This window comes from Panthera uncia, chromosome F2 (genome assembly GCF_023721935.1).
Source record: "Panthera uncia isolate 11264 chromosome F2, Puncia_PCG_1.0, whole genome shotgun sequence".
In the NCBI taxonomy this organism is placed as follows: Eukaryota; Metazoa; Chordata; class Mammalia; order Carnivora; family Felidae; genus Panthera; species Panthera uncia.
The window spans coordinates 44,905,809-44,924,138 of record NC_064812.1 but is presented as its reverse complement, the minus strand read 5'-3'; the positions used below and the strand labels follow the sequence as shown (position 1 = coordinate 44,924,138).

The window sequence follows — 18,330 nt, the reverse complement described above, 5'->3', positions numbered from 1 at the left end:
CATGATCTTCACTTTACGGTTGAGGAAACTGAGCCTAATAGGAATTACATAACCTGGCTAAGATCATGCAGCTTGAAAGTAAGAGAATTCAGTTCAAACTCCATGAGCGTGAAGAAATTTCACTATTACTACCCACCAGTGGTTCTCAACTTTGCCTTCTTATTAGAATGACTTGAGAGCTTTTTTTTAAAAGTCACTAGGCCAAGACTACACCTAAGACCAATTAAGTAAGAACTCTGGGCGCAGGGGCTTGGCATCAGTATTTGTAAAGCTTTCAGGTGGTTCTAACGGGAAACCAGGGTTGGGAGTCTGCATTATGACTTGTTGCTTTTCCTGGTGCACCCCTAACTCCTGGGAGGCACCTGTATTTAAGAGATACTTGTAGAACACTGAGAATGATAACTAACAAGTTAAGTGTTCGGGAGTTTATTAACCTAGAAGGGAGATAACATATATATTCTGTTTATCAGCTAAATGGCGATACAAGTTGGTTGGTTTGGAGAGAAAAGTTATAGAACCTAGGATTTCAAGGATAGGTTTGGGGGTTCTCAAACTACCAAATTAGTTTTTGCATATGTGTATATATGCAGTTTTCAGGTGGATAAATGGATACAGAAGATCCGTGGCTTTAATCACATTCTCAGTGGGGTCAGTGTTGCAGGAAAGGCTAAGAATCACAGCTGAGGGCTCAGGAGAATGGATGTAAAGAAGGGCTAGCATGGTCAGAAACAACTTCGTGAGGAGCATGGAACACACACCCAGCATCGAAGGGGCTCATGACAATCTGAGAGGGAGGGAGGGAGGGAGGAAGGAAGGAAGGGTCTTTCCAGGTTCAGGGGAGAGAAGGAACACAGTTCATGGAGGAGGAATATACCTACTACTGTAAGGGTGGTATAAGATAAGTTAAGCCTGAGGACTCTATGGGAGAATTTTTTATACTAGAGATCATCTTTTTTTCTTCCTTTTAGGTCTCACACTAATTAATAGATTTCTTCTCTATATAGACTTTATACTATAGCCTTTATAGTGAAAGCCTCTGTACTCTAAGTACTGAAAAAGGGCTTCTACAGATCCCTTTATTAGCATTCGGTAACAATCAGGTATTACCACACTGGCTCCTCAGATTGCTGTGATGATAAGGTCTCTGATGGAACTGTTTCCATTGTCTAAGGAGAACTGAAGACACTCCCCTCAGTGTCCCCTCTTCTGATCTTAGGAGGGACCATCAAGGAGAGGTTCATCCACAAGGCTGTGTTAACAGGAACTTCTCTCCCTCAGAATAATCCAATGTGACTGGCGATGATGACACATAGTTCCACCTTTCCCTTCCTCATTTGAGCTTCTGGCAAAGAAGAAAGCATGCAGAATTTCCCTGACATTAGGAAAGATAAAAGACTAAAGAGAATCTTATGCATTTGTTCTCTTTCCTTTGCCACGATATAATCAAAACTTGGCAATAAGACAGCGTAGGTCTTGCAATATACACCATCTTCCCCTAATAAAAGGTGATCCGTGCCTTATGGTTAACAGTAAAGGAAATGCCGTCACATGGCAAATAAATGAGAACCTCTCACCCTTTTGTTCTGCTGAAGCGTAATTAATCTAAATGTCCCTAGGAATGAGAGGTACCACTTTGGGGGATACTAATTATGTTCCAGGCACTGGGCTAAAGGCATTACATATGTTAGGTTATACAGTCTTCACAAGTAATCCTTTGAGAAAGGTATAGTAATTATCATTCCTAATTACACATGAGGGAATTCTAGCCTAGAAATATAAGTAACTTGCCTAAGGTAAGTTTACCATCTGGTAAAAGGTAGAGCCAGGCACAAGCTCAGATCTCCTGATTCTCAGCCACTACAGGATCCTGCCTCACGGTACAGATCCCAGCCGAGGTGTGAAGCATGCAACTGGTCCATTGAGAATGGGACATTATCTCATAGCAATAAATTGCAGAGGGAATTGCCAGGACTTGGGAGGATGAGTCAGACATGAACACACTGATGTGGTATTTCTTTCTATATAAATGGCCTCTCAGTTAGTTTGGAGGTAGCCTGCTTAACAGTTATACTCATTGAATAGGGTCTCTATACATAAACTGTGGTACTTTCATTTGGTAGAAAAGTATGTAGCTACTAAAGATTGAGACATATATAGATACGTAAGGATGTCCAAGAAATATTGTCAAGTATAGAATGGCCTGCAGAGTGTGCTACTTTTTGATAAAGAAAAAAGAGAGAAAATACATATGCATGAACTGGTTAAGTGTATGTAAGGATGTCATTGGAAAGGTACACACGGGGTTGGAAATTGTAGACACCCCTGCTGGAAGTGAACTGTACGGGTAGGGGAGGAGATGGGAGGGAAACAGTTATCACCGGAGGTGCTGTCTTACCTTTTGAATGTTATGCCATGTCATAGATTGTCACCTGCTCAAACACACAGGTACACCGTATGTATGATGATAAAGATGAAGCTTTCAGTGGCAACACTGATGTTTCAGATAAACTTGCAAAATTGAGTTTTGGAAATCTTAGTAAAATGAGGCATCTGGTGAAACAAACCAATGAGGTAGCTTCATGTATTGGTCCTGAAGGGGGATATGCAGGGCATTGAAGGAATATATTGATCAGCACATGTATGTAGATGTTTGTATTTGTTCATGATTGAATTTATATGGTTTTTCCCTGAGAGTGATTTTTTAAAAACGTAAGATTGGAGTGCCTGGGTGGTTCGGTTGGTTAAGCATCTGACTCTTGGTTTCGGCTCAGGTCATGACCTCACAGTTCATGAGTTCGAGCCCTGCATCAGGCTCCACGCTGATAGCACGGAGGCTGCCTGGGATTCTTTCTCTCCCTCTCTTTCTGCCCCTCCTCCACTCTCTCTGTCTCTCAAAATAAATAAACTTAATTAAAAAAAATTTTTTTAATGTTTATTTTTGAGACAGAGAGAGACAGGGCATGAACGGAGGAGGGTCAGAGAAAGGGAGACACAGAATCTGAAACAGGCTCCAGGCTCTGAGATGTCAGCACAGAGCCCGACGCGGGGCTCAAACTCACGGACTGCGAGATCATGACCTGAGCCGAAGTCGGACGCTTAACCGACTGAGCCAACCAGGCGCCCCTTAATTTTTTTTTTTTTAAATATGAGATCACTAGGCAGTTTTTGAGTGGATAGATTAACAAGTGGAATAGAAGGGATTCTATTGGATATTGGAGATAGGAAGTGCATGCAAAGTTCAAAATGTTGTTATAAAGTATTCTCCTTACTTCTCCTCCCCCAACCCACATACAAAACTTAGACATCAGAAGCTTGATAACAGTACATGAGAATGTTGGAATAGATACCATATATCTTGATTCCACATGATAACCTCTCTCTCACAGATGGACTGTGGCCCACCAACTGTTACTTGTCCATGATGCGATATGAAGAAAACTTGACAGTATTTAGAAACTTCCATAGCATTTTGACATTGCTACGATATCCAAGCACATGGTCTAGTAATTCATTTTTATAGTTTTTTACAAAACTATACAGAAAGTTTTTACAAAACTTTCTGGCAGAAAGTGGAAATTTAAAAATCTCATCCTTCCCCACAGAGAGTTTGAGAAACACTACTCTGGAGAATGTTTCTGAGTTCCAAGTAGAGAAGGAGCTAGATAAGACACAACTCTGACATGGAAGGAGGAAGGGAAGGGCTTAACCTCACTCAGGAGCAGACACAGCGGAGCCTGCAAAAGTCCCATATTTTAATGTCCCGTGTGCAGGGAAGAGTAACTTTCCCTTTGGTAGAAAAGAAGTGCTATCATTGGTTATGAACTCTCAGCCCTTTTTCAGCCACAGGTGGCAGAAACTAAACTCAGACCAGATTAAGAAAGAGGGAGAGAGAGAATTCATTGATTCCATGACCGGGGGATGGTGTAAAGCTTGTCACAGGGATTCTAGGGACTTGGGGTCATTGCTTTTATTTATTCATTCATTCCATCCCACTCCATGTCCTGCCCTTCTCTCCAGTCATTTCTCTCTCAGGATTGTCACGGTCCATTCTACCACAGATAAGATTCTGCCTTGTGGTGAGGCGGGTGAGTGGCTTTGGGTAGGGTAAGGCTCTATCATATTACCTCAGTCCCTCCAGAGCTGTCCCATACATAAAATCCCAAAGGAGTACTCCAAACAGCCCCACTTGTACAGTGTGCTCGACTGGGGGCCATCATCACAGCCAAGGGGAAAGGAGAATATTTTCATGTACATGCATGCGACCAAATGGGTTGGGTTGAGTAAGGCAGATATGGGGTATTCTGATCAACAGCCCCACCAGAAACATCTAGTTGAGGGCAGGTTTCCCACAGGTAGGGGATGATGGTAGAGAAGAATGGAAGAGATGAGCAGAATAAGCAAGTTATGTCTACTGAGTTACGAAGGCTTATCTTTTCAATGTCAAAACTAATTGGTATGAGAAATGGCAGGAGGTGGAAGAAATAAGAGTGAAGAAAGTTAGACAAATAAAAGGGAAGAACTCTCTGGCAGATACTGGAAGCCGTGATGGGGGCAGCAGGGGAGGGGGCTTGGCGTTGAGCAACGGAGAGGTGGCAGTGAGACAAAACAGAAAAAGGAATTGGAGCGGGGGCGAGTCGCATATCCATATCTGAGGATATGAGCCATGGGACAGCTTTTTAGTTCTGGGAGATATGGACGTCGGTCAGCCAATTAGAGCTCAAAATCCTCCAACAGTTAAGAGGATAATGTTAAAGCCACAGCAACTGCTTACACTTATTTTATGCTTCGGCAGTTATAAATCACAGTATGATGAAAACAGTGCCTGGTAAATTTTTATTATTTTTCCCTGAACCTCCTCTCCAATATTTCCTTACCGATACAATTAACTGTAAAGTCAGAGTGGGTTTTTTTTTTTCCTACATATGAAAAACTTTGCAAAAGAATCTGCGTAAAACATAGATCCGTTATATTCTCTCCTGTGCAACTTTTATACCTGACATAACGTTCAAGATGCAATTTTTAACATTATTTGTGCACAGAAAATCTGTTCAACATCAGGGCCGTGGAGAAAACTGACTTAACATCCTGTTTGAATCCTCAAAAGGGAGGTTTGAAGGCAATCTATTCACAAATGCCTGCCGTAATTAGAGAAGACTCTCTTCACGTGCTGTGAACAACTTAGTACAGGTGAGGCAGGGCCAGCTGGCAGCTGACAGAGGACGCTTGTGGCTCATGACGTGAGGGTTGTAGAAAGTCTCGGTCCAAAGTAGACCGAGAAAGAGGCACCTGGGTGGCTGGGTCAGTTAAGTGTCTGACTTTGGCTTAGGGCATCATCTCACAGCTCATGGGTTGAGCCCCGCGTCAGGCTTTCTGTTGTCCGTGCAGAGCCTGCTTCGGATCCTCTGTCCGCACCCCCCTCCTTCCCCCCTCCCCCCGCCTCTCTGCCTCTCTCCCACTCATGCTCATTCTTTCTCTCCCGCTCTCAAAAATAAACATTAAAAAAATAAATAAAAGTAGACCAAGACAAGAGGCTGCACTCAGCTTCAGTTAGTGCTACTTAAACTACGGTCCTGGAACCAGTAGCCGCAGCGGCATCCCTGCCGCTCAAGAGAAGCTCAAGAGAAATGCAAACTCACGGGCCACTCCTCATAATAGACAATCTCTGGGCGTGGGGCTCAGCAGTCTGTTTAACAAGCCCTCTACGTGATTCTTACCTACACTCAGGGCTGAGAGGCGCTCGTGTCAAAGCCGGCAGCCTGGGCAACCGGAAAAGCCCAAAAGGTGATTGATCGCAGAAGCCAGAATGAGGTTTGAGTTTGAAGACGGGACTGGAGATAAAAGTAAGCATTAGTGTCAGCAACGGATACACCGAAGCTACGCGGATAGGAAGCCCTGAGGGAAAAGATGCAACGGCACCTTAATGTGACCCAGGAGAATTTTTACTCAAGTCGGTCTTCTCTACTAGGCAACGTGTATGGCTTGCAAGAGAGCAGGGTCAAATGTGCTATATTTATTTGGAACTGACCTTGTGTATGAGCGGGTTCTGTCTGCTACCAAATGGAAGTTGGACTTACGAAGAGCCAGAAGAAGTAAGTAAATAGAGGATATCCCGTTGGTATAATTATCGACCTTATGCTAGTAACGTGCAGTATATAATTGTAATAAATTTAAGCTACCACTTACAGTGCAGCAGATATTCTTTGCAGATTGTTTCACTTCTAAGAAATAATTCAATTTGAGAAATAGTGTTAAAGGTAAAGGCTGTTTACTAAAGTCACCTTGGCAGAGTCTTAAAGAAGAGATTCCTGAACCACATCTTGAATTTTTGAAGCATAATCTCTCAGTGTTATGCCTGAAAATCTACATAAAAAAAATTTTCTCCAGGTGGTTCAGATGCTCAGCTAGATTTAGAAACCTCTTAACTAGAAAACAGACATGGATATGAACCAATTAGGTGTCTCTTTTTTTTTTTTTTTTTTAATTTTAGGCTTGGACAAAGAAATATGCTTCCCCCTCCTTAAGGCTACACCTGGGCCTCAGATTCCTCTTCCCTGTATCTACTTGGCCCCTCTCCACCTGTTACCACCCTTTCCTCTCTGCCTGTGGGGGCTGGGAATAGAACATTCTCTCTTCCTTTGAACTCCTCTCACTGCCTGCATTTCCTAGGCTCCCAATTTCAGGGAAGGACTGAAACGGTTGTTCAAAAGTTGCCCAAGACATTAAATGTGAACCGTACCGGTTCTTCTTCATTCATTGTTGTGTCTTGTCTTCAGTCTAGAGAACTCTTGCACCTCTCTTCTTGACTTCTGAGACCTCAGTATCAGCTGGTTCTTCACCCATTCTCTTTAGGCTCCTTTTCAGTATTTGGAACCTGGTATTTGTCTTTGTCTTATTTCACATACCATAATGCTTTCCGGGTCCATCTATGTCTTTCCAAGTGTTAGGATTCCCTTTTTCATGGCTGGACAATACTCATATGTATGTCTTACAACTTCTTTATCTGCTCGTCTGTCAATAGGCGCTTAGGTTGTTTCCATATCTTGGATATTGTAAACAATGCTGCAATGTGAAGATCTTCTTGACTAGTGTTTTTATTTTCTTCATATAAATACCCCGAAGTGGGATTACAAGATCATATGGTAGTTCTATCGCTAGTTTTCTTAGGACCCTCCATACTGTTTTCCATAGTGCTGTACCCGGTTGCATTCCCACCAATTGCGCATCAAGATTACCTCTTTTCCATTCTCTCACCAACACGTGTTATTTATTATCTTTTGGATGATAGCCATTCTGACAGTTGTAAGATGTCATCTCAGTATGGTTTTGATTTGCATTTTCCTGATAATTAGTAATGTTGAGCACCTCGTCATGCACCTGTTGGCCATTTGTATGTCTTGAAGAATGTCTGTTCAAGCCCTCTGGAAATTTTTCAGTGAGATTTATTTGGGTTTTGGCTAGTGAGTTATTGGAGTTCTGTATATGTTTTGGATATTAACCCCGGATCAGATATACAATTAGCAAATATTTTCTCCCATTCCATAGATTGTCTTTTCATTTTGTTACTAGTTTCCTTTGCTGTGAAAAAGATTTTAGTTGTTAAGTCCCGCTTGTTTGTTTTTCTTTTGTTGCCTTTACGTTGGGTGCCATGTCCAAAAAAGTCGTTGCCAACACACAGTGTCAAGTTGTTCACGCTCCTGTGTTTTCTTCAAGGAGTTTTGTCGTTTAAGGTCTTATATTTAAGTATTTAACTTCCATTTTAAATTTAAGCCTAATCAATTTGAGTTCAGGTTTGTGTATGGTGTAAGATGGGGGTCCAGTTTCATTCTTTGTATGTGACTGTCCACATTTCCCAGCACCATTTATTAAAGACGCTGTCTTTTCCCTATTGTGTATTCTTGGCACCTTTGACATAAATTGACTGTCAGTTGTCAATTGTAATTGATGGGTTTATTTCTGGGCTCTCTAGTCTGTTCAATAGATACATGTTTTTATGCTGATAACATAGTGTCTTGATTATCATAGGTTTATAATATATAAAGTTTGAAATCAGGGAACATGATGCCTCCAGCCTCCTTCTTCCTTCACAAGATTGCTGTTTGGGGTCTTTGGTGATTGCCTACACATTTTAGGATTATTTTTCCTACTTCTGAAAAATGACATTGGACTTTTGATAGGGATTGCACTGAATTTATAGATTGCTTTGGATATTAATATTATTATTAATATTAATTAATAATATATAATATATATTATTAATTAATATATTATATATTCGTTAATATTAATTAATATTAATATATATTGATTATATATTAATTAATATTAATATAGTATTAATATTCTTCCAATCCATGAGCACAGAATATCTTCCTCTTTGTGTCTTCGGTGTCTTTCATCAATGTCTTATAGATTTCAATGCAGCGATCTTTCACATCCTTGGTTAGATATGTTGCCAGGTTTTTAATTGTTTTCATGCATCGTAAATGGAATTATTCTGTACTGGTGTCTTAAATTAGGGTCATCTCTAGGATTCAGTTCAAAAAGTACTAATCGTTAATCCATGCCTTGTGTCAGTTCCTGTTTTTCATATTTGTTATACTGTAAGTGGGATAAAGTACCTGCCCTTGTGTGACTTCAGAGTCGGGTGGAGGAAGCGCAAATTGGAGAACTCACTATCCTCACCTTTGGTAGGTGTGAGGACGGGATGTTTTAGATTGAAGAGTCTGAATGAAAATTCGTCCATGGTTCCTGCTACAAACACTGTGCAGTTTGACTATTCCTATGGTTTTGAGTACCCACATGTGATGACTCCAAATATCTATTATTGAGTCCAGAATGGTAAAGAATGGTTAAGAGCATTCTTGAGTCAAACGTACCTGGGTTTGAATCCTGGCCCTGCCACCCGATAGATGTGTCACTTCAGACAAGTGGCTTACCTTCACCTAAGACCTAGTCCCCTAGTTGTACAATGGGGATGGTGAAATCAGAGATGTAGGAAGTTAGACACACCAGATAAAGCTCTCAACACTGTTGCACCTGGCATATGTCAAGTACTCCGTGTATGCTGTTGCCATTTAACTTTGAGTTCTTGTTGTTTTTTTTTAATTTGTTATTTTTATTTTTCCCCATAGTTGACTCCTCAGGGTGGCGTAAGCTTTCATTTGGAATTCCTGAACTTCCATTCATCTAATGCAATGTAGTAACAACTTTTAGTAAGAACTTTTGAACCAGCTCTTCAGTTCACCAAATGCTCCAGGGTTACTAAAATGACACAGAGGGGAAAAGACGGTACTGTTTTGTGTGTGTGACTTTTGAACCTCCCACAGTGTGTAGCAGAACACGTAGTAGCTTCCCAGGTACGTGACCAAGTACCACGGACTGGGTAGCCTCAAATACCAAATTTTTTCTGGAAGCTAGAAGTCTCATCAAGGGCCATGCTTTTTCTGAAGGCTCCAGGGCGGGTATTCTTCCTTGCTTCTTCCAGCTGCTAGCTGATAGTTGCTGGCGAGCATTGGTATTCTTGACTTATGGCAGCATCATGCCAGGCTCTGCCTTCCTGTCGCTGAATCCAAGCTTCCCTTCCCTTCTCTTCTACAGATCGCATCACTGGATTAAGGCCAACCCTCACTCAGTATGACCTCATCTTAACTTGATTACATCTGCAAGGATCCTATTTCCAAACAAGACCATAGGTGTAGGTATGGGGTTTAAAACTTGAACGGGTCTTCTTGGGAGACACAGGTCAACCCAGTACAATGCACGCAGCAAATGTTTACTATATCTTGGGGGAGTAAATGATTAACTTTCGACTGGAAAAGCAATGATTTTCCAATCTCATTTTGTCTCTCGCATGAGACGTTGTGTTTATGTGTGAAAATAGTCGGTCCTTAATTGGCCCCAGTATGAGCAGGGTTCAGACTCTTGCGTGTGGTACCTCCTACAAATTCCTCCTATAGAGGACACCCAAATGCAAAGTCTGTTATGATCACTATAGACTCTAAGCCTGCACTTAGAGCCAGCTGCTTGCCAAATGCTGCCTGCCTACAACACTCCGTAGCCCTCATCTCCATATCCTTGGGACCATTTCACCTGTAATCACAGGGTCTGACTCACTTTTGGCGCTAGGAACAATTGTGGCCTTCAGCAGAAGGGATTTACAGAGCTCTTACGAGTGTTTACTCAGTTGTCCTGGAATGCCACGTCATGTCAACCATGTTGATAGCCTGGCCTCATTTATTGTCTTGCTTCTGACAACTGAGCATTTGTCTTGATTATAAGAACGAATCTTAAAAAAGATGGTAATTATGTGAAATGATGAATGCGTTCGTCAGCCTGATTGTGGTAATCATTTTACACTGGGAAAAAATTTTAATGTTTAAAAACAATCTCCATTTCTGGCCTGGTTCTGGTTTCCTTGGCTCATTGCATGGCCCCTATTTGATAACCCTGGTGGTATTGCTGTTCTTTTATAAGCAAGGACCTGCATTCATGCTGGACCCTCATATTCAGTTCTTGGGTCAGGGGTCTGGTGACTAAAGTAACTTGCCCCCCCCCCAACCCACCTATGAGGATATCTGAATAGAATCTGCTCCTAAAATCCCTTTGGCCCCCGTTCTGTCTCTATTGTCCTCCAGATGGATGTCTCTCAGCTGAGAGTGCTCACCTCAGTTCAGTTTGTGTCTGTAGCACCTGATCTCCCCCAGGAGGCACATCCCATTCTAGGCTCCAGTCTCTCTCACAATCTGCCCTGTCCCTCTGGTGGGGCGGGGATTCTTGTGTGATCAAGTACATATACACATCATGGAATTACAATCTATCCCAACATTTGCAAGGTCAGGTCCTTTATCATTCGGATCTTCCAGTACTGCTTCTGTTGATTTTCCTTAATGCTGTTTTGCTTGGTGAGTCAGAACTAGCTGAACACAGTTGCTCTGATGCTAACAGAAAGATATTCTGCTCGGATTATTCTTAGTGAACTGGAAGATCGTGATATTCTTCTGTAAAATGAACACTGTGATGGCTGAGCATATTTGTGATGTAGCCAGCCTGCTAGTCTGCCGATAAACCCAAGTGGGTATCACTACAGTGCTCCCATCAGGGAGGAGCTAAGTGCATTGCTCATTGAGTCACATTCTCCTTGCCTCAAATACTGTCTAGAAGTAAACCTCTTTGGAGGCCAGTGTTAACTCCTTCAGGTTATTAGGAAGCTTAGCAGTGTTTAGCAAACTGTTTTGCCCACTGAAGAAGAAACCTGTTTACACTGGTGATATTCAGGCGGCTGAGGGATGCACTGGAAGGTCAGTAAAAGGTGAGCTGGAACTTAGACTTTAAAGATTCCTGCTAAGATCCACAGTGTATTAATTTTGAGGAAGAAGCTAAAAATCTTGAATATAATCAGAAGCAAAGAAGGAGTTCAGAATGGTGGTTTTTCAGTAAGAGAGTCACTTATTTATACAGCAAAGGCAGCCAACTCTGTTAGAAAATACTTCAGAGATGACTAAGAATGTTAACATGAAGCCAAGACTATTTTGAGGTGGATCCTAGAATTGAGAGCTGGCGTGTAAAAGGTTCTATTAGAAAGATTCTGAATTCTCAAGTAGAAATCAGTCTGGACTTCCCAAATATTTTCTCTTTTCTTGACAGTAAACACACTCCTCAGGAAAGCAGTTTAGTTCATCTGAACTTAGAGTGCCCAACACAGAAGATCAAATCAAAACAACTTCAGCTGTCCCCAAGACTTGTAAATGAATGGTGTGCAGTGTATCTTGTCCTTGCTGTTCTTGGAGTTTCTGAGGGGTGCTTTTGCAAAATTGAGTGGCAAATCCAAACGGACAGGTATATTGTAATTTATACTAAATGGATTCACAAGTCAAGTCATGTGAACAGAATGATATGAACCTTGCCTTTTATGCTTAACATCTTTTCCTGCTTCAGTTTGCTTTTAATCATGAAGTACACTTTTTCCAGTATAAATGAAACCTTGTAATGATAAGAAAAACAAAGGTTTCAAAAGCTATAAAGAAGGAAAAAGCAAACCCACCCAAAGTCCTAGCATCCAGAAGCAATGCGATCTGCTGTTGATATGGTTCCTCACTTCTTCCCAAGTCACATTTTTTGGTTCTATATATACCATTTATATCTGGCTTCACATTTTTACGTAACTTCTAAACTTAAGCATTTTTCAAGCTATTGACAACTCTGTGGATACATTTTAATGATTATATAATGATATGTGGTTTACTTAGTTATTCAGCTAATGAACATTTAGTTTCAATTTTCCCCCACAGTTGTCAGTCAGGCTGCAATGAATATGTTTGTTCTTTACCCCTCTTTGGCATCTAGCTGAGAATGAATTCTGATAGTAACACCCCCTCTGATTCTGTTTCAGTAAGAATGTTTACAATGTAACTAGCATTTATTCTTTCCATTTAGCTTTCTTTAAAAAAAAAAATGGCATAGCTAAAAGAGTATAGGTTTTCTTGCTACAAACATGAAAAGAAACCGAACAATATCCCATGCTATCGGATATCCTCTGGGCTCATCTACGGCTTAATATTCCTTTACAATCCCACGTGACTACAGGCTGGAGGTATCCTGTAAGAAATCAATCCTATAGAATTCACACAGGTAAGTCTACTATAAAAAAAGAACCGGCGGCACCTGGGTGGCTCAGTCCATTGAGCATCCAACTCTTAATTTTGGCTCGGGTCATGATCTCATGGTTCAGTTCGTGAGTTCGAGCCTGCCTGGGGCCATATGCTGACATTGCGGAGCCTGCTTAAGCTTCTCCCTCTCTCTCTGCCCCTCCCTGGCTCGCACTCTCTCTGTCTCTCTCAAAATAAATAAAATTGAAAAAGAAAAAAGAACTGTGCTTTATTACCTACTACAAACAACATAGCACAGAAAGAGCTAAAGAATGTCTGAGGAGAGGAGCACTATAGTACTTTAGGAACATAGCCTTTTATTAAGGAACAAGTGCAGCTAATGTCATGCAAATTACTCTGAACTACTATGTTTTAGGATATAGTCCACATAATTTAATTTTCATAATGGATTGGGCTGTTTATTCCTTTGAAATGAAAAAGAAATCTCATTATGAACCTGTGAACCATTCTGAAGAAAATACAAAAACAAAAGTGACCTTTAATGTCCTTTTTAAGTCTGAAGTTCTGTGAAAACAGTAAGGTTAGGAAATGACCTGTGTTTTAATGAACAAAATGTTTGAAATGATACTAAAAATTTTAAGTGATCTAATTCTGAATCCAACAGGATTCCAAGTTTTGATGGTTTTCCCTCAAATTTCTTCACATCTGTCTATTCTTTCTGCCCCCTCCTCCAAGCTCCCATATCAGGTACTGCTTTTTGCCTCGAAATCCATATAAAGACTTACAAATCCTATGTGTGCACCACTGTATGAATATTAATACACTATAAAGTTACACAAAAAGAAATGAAAAGGCATAAAGTTAAATACAAATACAAATATTTGAGAACTTCTGGATTTGATAATGGCGTTGAATGGATATTAATTTCACTTGTATGTAAGTTTCTTCCTTGTTTATAGAAAATATACACTGATGTACTTAGAGGTAAAGGGATATCATATCTGCAACATACAATCAAATGGTTTGAAAAGACATATACAGAGAAAATAAAGAAGGTGGTAAGACAAATGAAATAAAATATTGACAACTGGGGGAGGGGTTAGGTGAAGGGCACTTGTTTTGTAGATTTTGAAATTATTTCAAAATAAAAAGTTTTAAAAGTGTGTGTGTATGTGTGTGTGTATAAAGTTGAAGTATATCTTCTTGCCTCCAGCGGATGGCCTTGCACACCCCTTGGGTTCTACCTTCCAATCTGGGATCAGCTGGCCCAGAGTCTAGTAACAATGTCCACATTGGTCTCTTGGCCTCTTTTCGCCCTCTTTTTATCGAATCTCAACCCGTCTGTCAGTGACCTTCCTAAAGTATAAGTCTGATCATGTCACTCACCTTCTTTAAAATCCTCTCTATGATTCCAAATTGGCAAGAGAACCAAGAAGCCTACTAGGTTATCACAGGAGGCTTTTCATTGTTTGGTCCCATTCTTCATTAATGGCCTATGTTGCAGCCACAGGAACTACTCCTAGCATTTGTAGTTGTTATTGCAAATAGTGTTTCTTCTCACTGGAATGGTCTTCCTTTGTCTGCCTTTTCTACTCCTCTTTAAACTCAAAATTTTATCCTCTGGAGTCACTGCTGACTTTGCAGTCAGCCACTTCCCCCATAGCAGCAATTTAATTGCATTTTAGTTATTTACTCTATGAGTTTAAGTCTATCCAGTTGCTAGAGACTAGTGACTGGTCATACTCTTCTCAGGATCTGTTGCCACCTGGTTGATTATGACAGAACAATGCGTGGCGTGTAGTGGTGAAAGCCCGTGGGATAAATGAATGAACAGAAACCTACCCCAAAACTTCCGCAGAAGACTTTACATGTTCTGCCTGGTGGCACATACAGCTTTACAAAGAGATCTGCTTAAGGAAGGAGATGCCCTTTATCCAAGATCAAATACTCAATGTCTGGGGATAGAATCCTGAATTTAAACTCACACTACTGGTAAAATGACCCAGTGCCCAGCAACCCTGACTGCTGTGTAGACGATAACTGGATTATGATGGTTATTTACATTGAACTTTGACCTGTGGCGGTTGTATGAAGTACAAGATTTTCAGTCAATTGGTGCTTGCAGCTGACTCTTAGTAAGTCTTTCTAATCTTTAAGAGGTTTACTTTTATTTCAATTTCATTTAAACTCACTAAAATTAATGGGGTGCCTGCGTGACTCAGTTGGTTAAGCATCCAACCGTTGATTTCGGCTCAGGTCATGATCTCACAGGTTCGTGAGTTTGAGCCCCACATCAGGCTCTGCGCTGACAGTGCAGAGCCTGCTTGGGTTTCTCTCCCTCTCTCTCTTTCTCAAAATAAATAAACTTCAAAAAAATTTTAAATGAACTTTCTAAAATTAAAATTTTATTAATGTCTCATCTAGTAGTTAATATGAGTTTTCTCCTTTAAGTTACAATGTAGTGTTGTATTTATTTATTGCCTGATTTTCAACCATTCTTGCATTCCTTTACCAAGCCTTCCTCGGTCAAGACACTATTCTGATAGGAATGTATTATATCTACTAACATTTCATCTGCTGTTCCATAGTTACATTCGTAAAAGGCATCTGTTGTTTACATGTAAATATTAAGCCGTGTAACTCTTCATTATGTTTTAGAAATCATTCCAAGAAGACATTGAGTCAAACTTCCCTCCAAGATGGAATTTAGATAATGGAAGTTCTAGTAGTTCTACCAAGTCCGAAATCATGATAGCTAACATTTATTAAGTGCTTATTTTGTGCCACTCTTTTAACTGCTTTGTATTTATTAACCCATTCACATCCTATTGCATTCATATGAAACAGAAGTTATTATCCCCACCTTGTGGTTGAGGAACCGAGACCCAGGGATGCAAAGTACTCAGGGTCCCAGGGTGGTAAATGGTCGAGTCAGGATTTGACTCAGGCATTCTGGCTCCAGAGCCTCTAATTCTTCAGCCAGTATGCAGTATTCCCCAGCATGATACTGGGGAAAACACAAACGCCAACAATTATTTGTTCACAGAATCTGATATAATCATTGTTAACATAATTGAGTAAACAACGTAGAATTTACATGAAAAATACCATAACTACATATCCTCTATTATTATTGTAACCTAAATTGGGGAATAACTGTACTGAACTATTTAAAAACTTAAATATTACCAAAGTAACTATTTTTTTTTCTTTTCAGCAATCTCGACACAGAAGAACTATGTGGTAAGTTGTGTTGGGGGAGGGGGAGGCAGTCAAACTCACTACTTGCTTTAGAATGAAAAAGAACACCATCTTATATAAATTTCTATATACCCTAAAATTAATGTCCTAGATTAGGAATTTGGGAATATAAAAGATAATTGAGATCTCAAAGGATTTATCTTAACTGAGTTTTACTCAAGCATGTTTTTCATTGCAGAAAGAGTTGGGACTCAATTTGTTCATGGAGGAGAGTTATTTTGTTTGCATTTGGTACAATTAGTTTCATAGTAGAAAACTCTCCACTAGTTTGAATATATTTTTAAATTGGTGTTTAATACAACTTCATTATTCTTTTCAAATAGATTGCAAGACTGACCCCCCTTGACATGTAAAAACAACTCTGTCCCATACCTGCCTAAACAGTTTTGGAGTTCGAAATGTCACTTGCAAAACAAGTTTCAATGGAGAGAGGAATTTCTACAGATTCTTGATTTAATAGCCTCTTCTATTTTCTTCATCTTTGTGGTTGGAAACAAAAGTCAAAGGCTAGGACTGTGGGAAGGCAAATATTTCTGAGATTTATCTTTTGTTTTGAGTAAATTGTGGAGCACTATGAGACTATTCAGTGTGAAACAGCCATTTTTCTCTGAACACTGGAAGGTTTTAAGCTTTATGTTTTAAGATAAATATATAACACCTTGTCCAAATTTGAGTTTATTGTCTAGGCTTCTTAGAAATAATTTTATAGATGATATTCTTTGAAACTCTTAATTGAAGTCATAAGCACTTCCTGAATATCTTATAATCCTTATAAATTTGAAGTTTACCAAATCATCACGTAGTCCATTTTACAATATTCAAGAGTGGTTATCTTCCATTTCATCAAAAATGGTAGAGCGACACCAAGTGAGGATATGCCAAGACAATATATCAGAATACAAGCTTTCAAGAAAAGAACTCAGGACAACACAAATATGATAATCACCAACCATGAGCTTTCAAATTTTCCAATGGTCATAAAAAACTATTTCCTGTTCCTGTATTGTGTCTATCTTGTATTCCGTGAGAAGAATCCAGCTGAAAAGCAAGCTGTTTCTGCAGAAGCAAGGTATCTCGGTACTAAAGCAGTTCATGTTTTGTTAGTTATGAAACACTAACAGAGAAAAACGGAGGAAATCCTGACATGCTTTTACACATAATCAAACCATGATCTGTCCACACATGGGTATTAAACTGTGCCAAGGAGGCAAAAGGGCCCGTGGGGACCCTGGCCACCAGGCTTTCTAAAGAACAGCAATCACGATCAAGGTCAAGTTGTGATCCATTCTCATCCATGGGCAGATGGTCCCTGCCAGTGAAGTGGAGAGATGGAGTAGGGAAATGGAGAAGATTATGTCAATAATTTTGTGAGGTTGGGAGACCCATTTCTAGATAGGTTAAGCCAAAATAAGGATTTCCTCAAATCATCCACTTAATTCTTTTTGTTGTCTATTTAACTTTGCTTAGGTAGGCATGGCTCATGAGAAAGCAAACTGTTAAAAGGGCTTTTAAGATGAAGACATTTAGTGGCTCTTATTTGCTATGTTGCTTATGTATTGTCATCAAAGAGTATTACATTATCCTCTCGGTGTAATTGTGTATCTTCACTTAATCCGCTACAAAAAAAAGTTTAATTTGTCTTCTATAATAATAGAACTCGATTAGAAACCTACTCTGTACTTAGAAAAAGCTTTGGCTATGAATTTCCCCATAGTTAAGGAACTAGTATATGGGGTTTTAATGCAACCAAATTGCTCTGTATTTTTAAACCCAGTGATTGCAGTCCCAATTGTGTGTTATAATCCTCCCCCTCTCTGCTCAAGAATATGCATTTTAATTTCCAGAGTATAGTTTCGTGTCTTGTTATTTTGTAAATATAAAGTAAATATTTAAGTTGGATTTTAATCAAAACCAAATGCTTCAGTGCACGCAAGTAAAATCTGTCGACTCACATCCCGAGAAAATTTGCCCTGGTGCATGGGAGGGATGACATTTGATTGGCATGAAAAATAGATTTCCTGTGCTCTTTCAGGGAAGCCAGTTAAAAGGTCCAGGTATCTAACAACTTTCATTCTGTTGCTTTTACTTAGTTAACTAAATTATAGACCTAGAAATCAAAATATGTTAAAGTATTGCTTTATTTTAGTTATGAAAATAATACCTAACTGGTTTTTAAATTTTAGCAATACAGACTTACATTGGCATGTAAGACAAAATGTCAGCCTCCCCCCTTCCCTCTCTCCCTCCCTCCCACTCTCTCTCTCTCTGTGTCTCTCTGTCTCTTTCTCTGTCTCTGTCTCTCCTTTTGCCTGATAGTGACCTCCACTGCTAACTGCTTGGAGCATATCCTTCCAGATACTCTTATGCCTGCATTGACATTGACAAATATACTTTGATAGATAAGTCAACATCCATCACCACACACAGTTCTTGTCTTGTAATGAGAACTTGTAAGATGTATTCG

The 18,330-nt window shown here is 39.9% G+C and overlaps 1 protein-coding gene across 1 annotated transcript in view; it reads left to right on the top strand.

Moving 5' to 3' along the window:
• NECAB1 (N-terminal EF-hand calcium binding protein 1) overlaps positions 1-18,330 on the top strand; it is a 191,282-nt gene that overhangs the window by 64,453 nt on the left and 108,499 nt on the right. Inside the window, exon 4 of the mRNA XM_049633604.1 lies at positions 15,823-15,848. Coding sequence (XP_049489561.1) covers positions 15,823-15,848 — 26 coding nt within the window. The remainder of the gene's footprint in view (positions 1-15,822; positions 15,849-18,330) is intronic.